The sequence below is a fragment of the Megalopta genalis genome, chromosome 6 (assembly GCF_051020955.1).
Source record: "Megalopta genalis isolate 19385.01 chromosome 6, iyMegGena1_principal, whole genome shotgun sequence".
Taxonomy (NCBI): domain Eukaryota; kingdom Metazoa; phylum Arthropoda; class Insecta; order Hymenoptera; family Halictidae; genus Megalopta; species Megalopta genalis.
The window spans coordinates 17,947,427-17,959,469 of record NC_135018.1 but is presented as its reverse complement, the minus strand read 5'-3'; the positions used below and the strand labels follow the sequence as shown (position 1 = coordinate 17,959,469).

At 41.2% G+C, this 12,043-nt stretch overlaps 1 protein-coding gene across 2 annotated transcripts in view; it reads left to right on the top strand.

Annotated features, from left to right (window-relative positions):
• The window catches only part of crp (transcription factor cropped), a 216,983-nt gene that overhangs the window by 27,056 nt on the left and 177,884 nt on the right, over window positions 1–12,043 (top strand). For both annotated transcript variants that reach the window (XM_076522972.1, XM_076522973.1), the window contains exon 2: window positions 3,771–4,098. In XM_076522972.1, the coding sequence (XP_076379087.1) occupies window positions 3,771–4,098 (328 nt within the window). The remainder of the gene's footprint in view (window positions 1–3,770; window positions 4,099–12,043) is intronic.

Here is a 12,043-nt window from a genome sequence, read left to right as displayed (position 1 = left end):
TTTCTAAAATGGCACCAAAGTGGTACCATCGGCACACAACAGATAGTTTTTGCATGGCACCAGCGTGCTGCCACCGGACGGCATAGTGTTAATATTGAAACCAATAAAAGGATTAGCTTCAGTCTCAACGAGGAGGTTTTGATAATATATTGGGTTGGCAACTGAGTAATTGCCGATTTCAGTTATAGAGATGTCTTTCACTACCATTTTATTTTATAAATATTATAATATATAATATAATACAATATTATAATATAATAATATAATATATGATATTATAATATATAATATAATACAATATTATAATATATAATAATATAATATTATAATATTATAATTATAATTATATATAATAATATAATATTATAATTATAATAATATATATATTATTATATATATTATATATATTATAATTATATTATAAAATTATTATTATTATTATTATTATTGTTATTTTTTATTATCCGTGAATGTTAGCAACTGGACAAATTGAATGCATCGGTCAAGGAAAAGCGACCAGAATTGGTCGATCGTAAAGGCGTCATTTTCCAGCAGGACAATGCTAGGCCGCACACGTCTTTGTCCACTCGGCAAAAATTGATGGATATTGGTTGGGAATTGTTGTTACACCCACCATATAGCCCTGATCTCGCGCCATCGGATTACCACTTATTTCGATCCCTGACAACTCCCTTCGTGGTAAAACTGTTAACGATGATGACGCTGTAAAATCTCACTTAACTCAGTTTTTGGCCGAAAAGGATCAGACTTTCTACGAGCGTGGAATTTTCAAGTTGTCGGAGAGATGGCGAAAGGTCATCGAACAAAATGGAAAATACATTACAGATTGAACTTCGTTCCAAGTAAAAAAAAATTTTTTATTTCACTGATAAAATCGGCAATTACTTAGTTGCCAACCCAATATGTGCGCGCAGCGTAATGTGTTCGATAGGTATGCGTTACATACGTAGACGAATATTCTGGCAGCATTATCGGCACGCGTTGAACGAATGTTCGGCGAGCAGGCCGCAAGGTCACGGTCTTTCCCCACTGACTCATTTCACATCCGCCATCCTGATCTTTCCCCTGGCCCCTCCGGCGTCGCCCGAGTGTTTCTTCCCTGTAATTTTACCAGATGTTTCCTGTCGCGTTCCTTCTTTTCGAGCGGCGGACATTCTTTCGTCCGAAAGCCTTCCGCCGGGAATACTCTTTGCTCCGACGCAACAATTAAAAAGTAGTCGGGACAAGATTCCTGGTAGTCATTGTGACTTCGACTACCTCGCGCTCCATGGCAGAGAAATGAATATTTCATTGTACGATGCATTTCGTTGCGATTTAACGTTAACCGTACCGAGCCATTAAAACGAACAGATTCGTCTCGTTGCATAAAAATTGTGAGACCGCACGTATTTAAACTTTGCGTAATTTTTATTGTAACACATGCTTACTTCCCGCCAGGTCCAAGCTATTTTTCATACGGAAAGAAACTGTGGTCACTACATATATACTAAATATTATTATATATAATATACTAAACAGTTTTAAATCAAGCCTAGAAAAGTAAATATTTATATTTTAATGAGAATTTATTGTTATATATTCAGGGTAAAAATGACATGACACAATATTTAACGCGTTACTAGACCATGTAACAACGATCACAGCAATAAAAATAATAAATCGGTTCTTGCCGCCGTATGCGCGGCATTGGACCCAGTAAGTAAAGTACAATACCGCTCGTATGGCGGCATTGGTTCGGTTAAGGGTTAATAGTTCCGATTTCGGGAGGTTCCATTTCTCCGCAATAGAACAACCAAGCTTCTTGCTTGACATACACATACCGGCGAAATGGTTTTTGTTCGAGGCAGCAGAACAAATACCGCCTCCGGTACGTGCCCCGATGAAAAACGAAAGTAATCGAAACCGCAAAAGGTTAAACGGTAGAACAGAGGCTCGTAAAAACGGTTCGAATAGGTGGAATAACTCTAGGCAGGCTGGAATTGCGTGCAGTTCGACCGTTCGGTAGGCTGACCACAGAACGACAATGACGTCTTGCTTCATTGACCGGTAGTTTATCCGGTGATAACTCGTGGACGGCCGTGTAGATCCATGAAACAAACGGCTCGACGCTTTCAATTTCCTTAAAAGCCCTTGGGATACGGACTGGACCAACGGGACGGGACGGGACGGGACGGGACCGGACCGACAGATGTACGGACAAACAGGCCGACGAACCAGGAATGGTTATTTATATTTGCCGGTTTTCTATGCTCCTCCCGTATCTGTAAATCAAATATACAATGCCGCGCATCGAACAAAAAAACCCCGGCGAAATCCATGGTCGTGATACGGTCGCACGCGGGAGGACGTTGGTCGTCGCGACGCCTCTCGACGCCGGGCCCTCTCGCATCTCGTCTCTTTGATTTTCGGGATCTCTTTGCCGCTCGCGCCAAAATGCTTTTCAAGAGACCGCTACACCCGCCTCTTGTCGCACGCTCTGTCAAATGAATGCGTCCGCCATCATATTCCCGTCGCGACCATCTCCTCGTTCGTCGTTTAAAGATATTCAAAACCTTTTTTCCCCCGCGAACCGTTTGTCATCCCCTTCCGTTTGTTCTCCCTTGGAGTGGAGAGATTAATTAATAAACGGTGTCGCGGAATTTCCAGCGACAAACGTTTTCCTCTTAACAAGATGATGCGACACTTTCGTTACGGTGGGCAACGTTGTCTCGTCCGGACCATGGTGACGATGTTGTTGTACACTGCGAACGCGAGAAACCGACACGATACGATTGAAAAACATGATACAGTAATGTCTCTCTAATTGACGGTCAGATTGCGCAGAAAAGTGGACGATTTGGGAAGAGGAGATACGATTATACGATTATACGGTTTATTTTTATAGTTAGAAATTGTCCACAATTATAAAAACGAGCCGCAAGGCTCGACTAATCGTATCTCCTCTTCCCAAATTATCCATTCTAGTGGACAATCTGAGCGTCAGTAAGGGAGACATTACTGTACGCGGAACAACGTATAGTCCTCGCGCGACAAGACGGCGCCTTTGAGCTTATATTCCCCCCACCCCCACACCCTTATTAGCTGCCCAACTGCCGCGGCACTCGATCGCTATTGGCCGAGAACGGCGGCGAAGATCGTCGTCGGTCAATTCATATTATTCGGAAAGTGCGAAGAGATTCGATTATTTCATAATTTTTACAGTAATGTCTCTCTAATTGACGCTCGGCAAAAATGGACGATTTGGAAAGAGGAGATACGATTATTCGAGCCCTGCCGCTCGTTTTTATAATTGTGGACAATTTATAACTATAAAAATAAACCGCAAGGCTCGAATAATCGTATCTCTTCTTCCCAAATTATCCATTTTAGTGGACAATCTGAGCGTCAATCAGGGAGACATTGCTGTACTCATATACGGGTGCCCGAAAGCCATTCGCAATCGATAAACGAGAGGTTCCCGAGGCCATTCGAAGTAAATTTTTCCTTGGCGCAAATGCAATCTGCGGCTTTGTTCACGAGTTATTAATGAAAAACACTCTGAGCAATAACAGGCGAGCTCGGCTGGCTCATCGGCTCGTCCGCCTCGCGCCCCTCGTTGGTCAGGGTTTTTCGTTAATAACTTGTGAACAAAGCCGCAGATTGCATTTGGGTTACGGAAAAATTTACTTCGAATGGCGTGCGCGCGGAGTGTATTTAGATCGAAAAAAGCGAGAGGAGTGGGCCTGACTCGGATCGTTGATCTGTTGCAGAGGTATCGGCCCGATAGAGGAGGACTCGGTGACCACGGTCGCTGAGATCGTTGATTCGCAGGAGCAACAACAGCCACAACAGCATCATCAGTCGAAGAGCAACGGTGCAATATCACGCCGTGTTGCTGGTCAAAACGTTGCGTTGAGCAACGGGAATAGTACCAGCAACGTCGGCCGCGTTACACCGCGCAGCCACATGGAGCAAGAGAAGCGAATACGGCGAGAAATCGCCAACAGTAACGAACGACGTCGGATGCAGAGCATCAACGCCGGTTTCCAGTCGCTGAGGACCTTGCTGCCGCACCACGAGGGCGAGAAACTCTCCAAGGTGAGTAACGAGTTTCCTTCTTTTCCATTTCTTTTCTCTTATATCGAGAGCCATCTCGTCATCCGCGCTCGAGTGCCATCGGGGTGACCATTCTTCTCGATCCAGGAACGTTCCTTCGTCGATCATCGTTCCATCGATTTTCGCGTACTTTTCAAAGCGTTTGAACGGTCGGTTTCCTTCGCGTAGCCACCCTGATTAGCACTCGTGCGCGATCGCTCAAGGTATTCCGCAATAACAGGGTGCCCCGAAAATGTCTCGCAATCCGGAAATGGCGGGTTCCTCGGATCATTTGAAGCAGCTTTTTCCTTTACAAAAATGTTCTCCGAGGCACCGTTAACGAGTTATCAACGAAAAACAGCGACCAATAAGAATCGAGTACGGCTGACGCGAGACGGCCCAGCCAACCAGCGCACGGAAGCCCAGTTCCGCTCATTGGCTCGATCGCCTCGCGCCAGCCGAGCTCGCCTCTCATTGGTCAGTGTTCTTCGTTAATAACTCGTTAACGATGCCTCGGAGAAAATTTTTGTAAAGGAAAAAGTTGCTTCAAATGACCCGAGGAACCCGCCACTTTCGAATTGCGAGACATTTTTGGGACACCCTGTATTTGTCGACGTATGTACATATGGTCGACTCGGAAGTCGATCGGTGTAAGCCCATTAACCATAAAGTTGAGATAAATAAGGATTTTGCAAATCAGCTGTAAAACAAAAATAACTGCCACTAATAACGCGAGCAGAATTTTGATTGTAAGGCAAATTGATGGAACGAATTCAACCGGAAGAGAAACGAAGGAAAAATGTTAATATCTTTTTAGGGGAAACAATTCCCACCGAACAATTTTGTTTAACGCTATCTGCCGTTTGTTTACGAAGAAATCGACTGTATTGATTCAGTGTGCGGAAGATCCTACGATAAATTTTCAAAGAAAAATGGACTGCAACCGATCGGCTTCCGAATCGTTTATACGTAGATCGTAGCGCAGGATCGAAGCGGGATCCCACTGGATTCGGCAAGAGTCGCTCGAAGTCGAGCAGCGTATCGATAGTACAAAGCATATTAGTCGCTTATATACGCCATAAACGATGCATCCGTAGTGCTTCCTCCAATAAGATACCTGTGCTGGAGGAAGAATCGATGCTCACCTCGAACACTACATCGTTCCCTCCATTTATTCTACGTAGCACTCGATCGACCCTTCAAATTTCTATCGGCTTGTTCGATTCTTTCTTACTTTCCAATCGATCGACCCGACAAAACGAATAACATAGAGACGAAGCATTCTTTTGTCGGCGACACGAATTCGTAGGGTCAATCGAATCGTCGGAATGCGAACGACACAACTTTGATTTGCACGTACGAAGAGGAAAAGACGTTGCACCGAGGTGTTAAATAAATTTCATTGCATCTCTTTCCGGTACGTTCATTGTTCGTAGATGAAATCACCTCGCGACATCTTTTCCTCGACAGCAACGATTGCTCTGCTCCGATTATCCGGGCTGTAGATATTGTAAGATACTGTATACATATACAGGGTGTCCCACAATCCGAAAGTAGGGGATTTCTGAAGTCATTTGAAGCAACTTTTTCCTTAGCGAAAATGCAATCCGCGGCCTCGTTTACGAGTTATTAAACGAAAAACGGCGTCCAATCAGAGGCGTGATCATATGGCGCGAGACAGCCGAGCCAATGAGCGGAATTGGGCTCCGTGCACTCGTTGGCTGGGCCGCCGCGCGCTAGTCGAGCTCGCCTCTCATTGGTCACTGTTTTTCGTTGATAACTCGTTAACGGTGCCTCGGAGAAAATTTTCGCAAAGGAAAAAGTTGTTTCAAATGACCTCAGGAACCTCCCATTTCCGGATTGCGAGACATTTTCGGGGCACCCTGTGTATATGCGTAATGTAGGATCTCGGATCGATGCAAAAAGTGTCGAGCTTACACAAAAACTGATTCTTATGCCGCACTTTTGCAATTGAGATTATCGATGACGGAATCCGCATCGTCGCAGAGATAGTACGTACCCTCGTTCAGCTGCATTCATAGCTCACGCTCCTTCATTCATCATTCTGCATTCTTCATCTACAGGATTGTTCTCGTTTACGAGCAGCGATGCTTCGCGTCGACGAACCGTATTCTTGAAACTGGATTTTCTCTCGACGAAACAATTGTACCGAACGAACGATCTCTACAATTCTTTCTGCCGTCTTAACGCTAAACCTCTACCGAGCACCGAAGGTGATTAACGCGAGTTGCTTTATAAAAGCGACGAGACTGAATGTATTTAGGCTCTTCTCCATTTTCGTCGCAATATTAAACCCGTACAAGAAATTCACTCGATCGTCTCTTAGCTGAAAATGAGTGAAAATGACGAGTCTCGCCCACGAACATTTTCTGTGCTAAACTCGAATTTGAATATAAATTTCGTCTAACCATGCTCTTTCTTTCGATCTAAAATCGCGTCATTGTAGTCATTTTGAATCATCGTTCTTGTATTAGGTCTACCGGAAAGTTCTGTCCGATAGTGTCACTTCGAGTTTCAATCCATATGCACATGTTGATTTGAGACATATACGACTATCTCTCTTTATCATTGCATTTACACACGTGTACTCTCCTAAATAAACTGAAACAAAGATGTCTCGTGTCATTATTAACCCTTTGCATTCGAGGGCTCCGGAGCGGAGCCATTTAAAATTTGTCTTCAAACTCGAGGGCTCCGCTACGGAGACAATGCAAATAATTTTCAGTTTTCAACAAATCGTAAAAATTAGTTATAGGATGTTTCGCTGTTGGTGACAAATGACGTTTGTATCCATAAACAATTAAAAAAATAATAACATACAACGATGACTTTTCTTTTAATGCTTATATCATGAACTTACATGTGAATATGATCTTTTCACTAAAATGGCTTCGAGTTGCTGGTAATATGACTCAAAAAAAACTTCGAGTGCAAAGGGTTAAGTGAGACGCGATCGTGAAAACATGGATACCGATGATAATGCCAGGCCACATGCTGCTTTGGCGACTCGTCAGAAAATCGCAGAGCCAGGCTGGGAAATTCTGTCGCATCCACCATACTCCCCAGACCTAGCACCCTCCGATTATCACTTGTTTCTCTCTTTGCAAAACTTTTTACAGGAAAAAGAATTCAAAACCGAAGCTGATGTCAACCAAGCACTAGTCGAGTTCTTCGCCTCTAAAAATAAATCATTTTTTAAAAATGGCATTTACAAGTTGCCATCACGCTGGATGGAAAGTATATTCTACAATAAATATTATTAAATGTATGAAAATCGTGTTATATTTCAATTCAAAAACGCACAGAACTTTCCGGTAGACCTAATATTTCAGTTTTCCTTCGCGACAATTAATCGTACAACGTCGCGCTAAATTAAATTTCCCGCAGGAACATTCATAATTTCAAAGATTTCGCGAAACAGAAATTGCAAGATCGCTCGTTTCGACCGACACGGCGCACAATGGGCTGGATCTTCCTAATGTTAAAAAAGAAAGCAAAGAAAGAAAAATTAATTAGGTTCGTCAGGTCGTTGCGAGGAGAAGAAGCATATTTTTTGGCGTGAAATGTAGCGTTCAAAACGTTCAACTTTAAATCGTCGTATCTATCTACAATTTATGATCATTTTTATTAATATTTCCACTTTCGAGGGTAATTGATATTTAACAAGCAATAAAAATTGACTGGACATCGATATGAGAAAATGAGGTTTTTGTGTCAAAAAGTCACTGAAATCTTCGATCCGGCCCACCGTGCGGCGGGTTTAGCGCCGATCGATCGATCGTGTGCCGCGAGTAATAAGCTTCGAGGACCACGGCCAGTTATCGGTTTAAACTCGAAGTAGGATAATTGGCGGCTAGATCAATCGGAATCGGCTCACCGTGCGATTCGGTGGCTGCCCGTTCGCGTCCAGCAGAGTGTCGCCGTAGCGTCGATGACCGACGACGACGAGTCCTTAACAGGATGTCGCTCCTACTAAGGCTGACACGTGGACCGGAAACGGTAACCTGTTACACTTGGCCCCGTGGTGGTCTCGCATCGATAAGCGAATATCTCGTTGGTCGTCGTCGTTGTCGTCGGTGAGCATCGGCGAGGATGCCGGTGGCGGCTCTGCTTTTACGAATTGTCGCGCGGCGTTTGTCCGACTAATTTTAGCATGTGAAAGTCGTTGTCCGATCCCACGCCGCTAAACTAGACTGGTCGGATCGCCGGCGCGCGTATGCCTAGTCATGTCGGAATGCTCGAATCGTTTGTCCCCGGTGTCGTCCATGGTCCAACCGTGTGACACTGACCGTTCAGATTCTCCTTATACGGTTCGCGCCGACGACGACGCGACTATCAGCTGTGTGTGTGTGTGTGTGTGTGTGTGCGCGTGTGTGTGTGTGTGATTGCCGTTATTACTTCATTGAGATCGTCGAGTGACTGCGCATCTTTCCTATCTTAGGGAGCCTAGCGCTCTCTCTTTCTCTCTCTCGCTCTCTCGCCGCGCTCTCGCGTCAGAGTTTCTCGAAGCTATCGCGTTGCCAGGCGGATTTTCTGCGCTCGCGATTGTGATTGTCGCTTGAAACGAGGCAAAATTAGTTGCGGTTCGAATCAACATAAATGTATCAATGTGAAATACGAAATAGGAAAAATATTAACGCCTTAACTTGTACGCTCGAGTTAATTCGAGCGCGCTAAACTGTGGCTAAACTGTGCACACACTCGAGATAATTCGAGCGGTGGCGTTGTATTTTATGCTGCTATAATTTTTCAATTTTTCGCGCTCGAGTATAATCGAGAATTGAAAATAACAATGTGAAAGCAAAAAAAAGATCGTTTTATTGATATTTATCATTTAAATGGGATTGTAAGCTATAACACTTATTTATTCAAGAATAAAATATAGCCTTTTTCCGTGGAACAAAAGCGCAGTATATCAAAATTCTACACCAAAAAATAGATTTTTTTTGGGCCGGATTTTTAAAAAAAAACTGCGTTAAGGGGTTAAAACTAGTGTAGTGCAGCCGGTTACTGTGCGCTGACTATTACTGTGTCTTTGGTTTGTTTTGGAGTACACTTGGCAACTTGACTTTCCCACTTCAATTTATTTAAATAAAATACTGCAATTTTCGCGACTGTGGCTTGATGACACTTCTAATAGTTCGTTCAATGTAGACAAAAAATTATACATATCTTTCATTATAGAGAGAAGTATGTAGCGTGTAAAGAAAGCAATTGTGTGTTGTTCATTTGTTTCGTTTCGCACGTATACAAAATAATAAAAATATTAGAGATAGAAGTATTAAAAATGCTAAAAATGAATCTGATCTTTAGATTCGCGAAAATCGAATCCGAAATTTGAGGTATCGAGACTTTTTTGTTCCTAAGAAGAAGAAGAATTAAAATCTTGACGAACTATTTTGAGAAAATCAAATTATTTATCGAATGTAATCAGCTGAACATTAGATGTAGTTATTACGTTGTAGAATACTAAATATAATAATTTAATTTTTCGTCGATATAAACTATACTAATCGACTAAACTAAACATCTAAATCGTAACCGTATGCTCGATTCGATTATTATTAGTTAAATAAAAATAAATATAATATATTCTCTTAAGAGAATATATTAATAAATATTCAATATTCTCTTAAGTTATTTACACAAATTTTTATTTACCTGACTTTCGAGTGTTTCGAATCACAAAAATGGCACGAAGTTCCGCAAACTCGAGACTTTCTGAGTTTCGAAAACTACTAGAAGTGAAATACTAGTTTATTAAAAATATGCTTAAAATAAATGCTAATTATGCATTTATTATTATGCTTATTATGCTAATACACGCTTGACACTAAACCAACCGAATAACACTAAACCAAACTGTAATGGTGATTAGCGTGCATTGACTCATAAGAGTGAAAAGATAGAATTCATTTGGATTTTGTAAAGTTTTAATTATAAGACTTGTTTCAATAATATAATTTATTCGATCATTTTCCGCGAAGAAGTCTCCAAAGTTTGTAGTATCGTAAAATAAAAAATCGGTCATTCTGATATATATATATAGCATATTTATTTTTTATAGCATATTTTTAACACTAAACCACGGTATATATATAAATATCACTATCATATATATATATAAAGATCATTTTCCACGAAGAGGTCTCCAAAGTTTGTAGTATCGTAAAATAAAAAATCGGTCATTCTGACCGTGGTATAATATATATATATTATTATATATATTATTATAATATATTAATATATATTAATATATATATTATTATAATATATATATATATATAATACCATATATATATATATATATATATATATATATATATACCGTGGTTTAGTGTTAAAAATATGCTAGTAAGTCGGAAGACATTGGTAGTCGCTCGCGGCAAGAATGAAACCGCGGTGGCCGCCTCGGCTCTGCAACTACGCGTTTGTGAACGGCCGGTTGTGGGTGCGCTTGCAGTTTCGCAATGCGATATTTCGCGAACCAGTCCTCCTCGGGCCACATGGTTCAATTCCCACGCATTTCTCTTTTGGAAGATCGCTCCGTCCCTTTCGTTCTTTCGATTCGTAAAGCCGCTGGCCGGCTCCCCTCCCCCTTTCCCTTTTCTTCCTCGTTTTTTTCTTCTGTCGTTTTCGTTGTGCGCCCGGTCTCGCCTGCTCCGCAGCTCTCCTGCCTGTCCTTTCTTTCCTCTTTCTTCTTTCTTGACACGCTGCGACAAAGGCCCAGCCCTGGCCGACGAATTTCGCGGAGCCCTGGCCCACTAAGAAGCGTCTCTCGGCTCGGCCCGGCTCGGCTCCGCGTCGGCCACGCTGCGAATATTAACGAGAGCAATCGCCAAATACGAAACATTTCGGTCGCGTTTTTCCCTCTTGCCGGACTTCTTGCTTCGCCGAACACAAGCGGCCACGTATCGCGAATTCTTTTCCATTTAATTGGTCACGCGATGCCCGATCCGTGGACGTTCTTTCCAATGGGTTTATGGGAAGCTTCGTCATCGGAAATATAGAATTACGATTTTGTTAACGTATTCGCGAAGAAGAAGATCGTTATGCAAAGCGTTTAGAACAGTGTAGAGCGTCGATCAACGAATGAACTGCGGTAATTAAGTAAAATGTCTCGTCTACTAATTCGTAACTTTTCAATTTTAAAATATTTGGAACATCGCGTGCCTTTTGTAATTAAGTAAAATGTCTCGTCTACTAATTCGTAACTTTTCAATTTTAAAATATTTGGAACATCGCGTGCCTTTTGTAATTAAGTAAAATGTCTCGTCTACTAATTCGTAACTTTTCAATTTTTAAATATTTGGAACATCGCGTGCCTTTTCTACCTTTCAAGCGAGGCTAAAATATTTGTGCATGCTTCGCAACGTTTTAAATATAATTCCATGAATTTGTCACTAATTTGAGAATAATTTTATTAACCCTTAACGGTCCAACGCCGCCATACACGCGGCAGAAATCAATGAAACCGTAAAATCTGGCAGGAAACATTGGAAGAATAGGCACGATTGTTTTGATGAAAATATATCAACGAAGTTTTAATTAAAACAAATGAGTATCTCTTCTCTATATTTGGTAGAAAAATTTTCAGTAAAAATATTTCTCTTCGTCTGAAAAACAGTCTGGACTTGGCAGTGTGTAAACTGGAAATAAATAGTTTTGGTCTTTTATACTTTTATATTATTTTATATTATTTTTATTTTATTATTTTTTATATTATTACTATTATATATATTATATATAATTATATACTATTATATACTATTATATATATACTATTATAATATTACTATTATATTATTACTCTTATCTTTTATACCTTTCAAGCGAGGCTAAAATATTTGTACACGCTTCGCTGCGTTCCAAATATAATCCCATCAATTTTTCACTAATTTAAAAATAATTTTATTAATTCGACGCT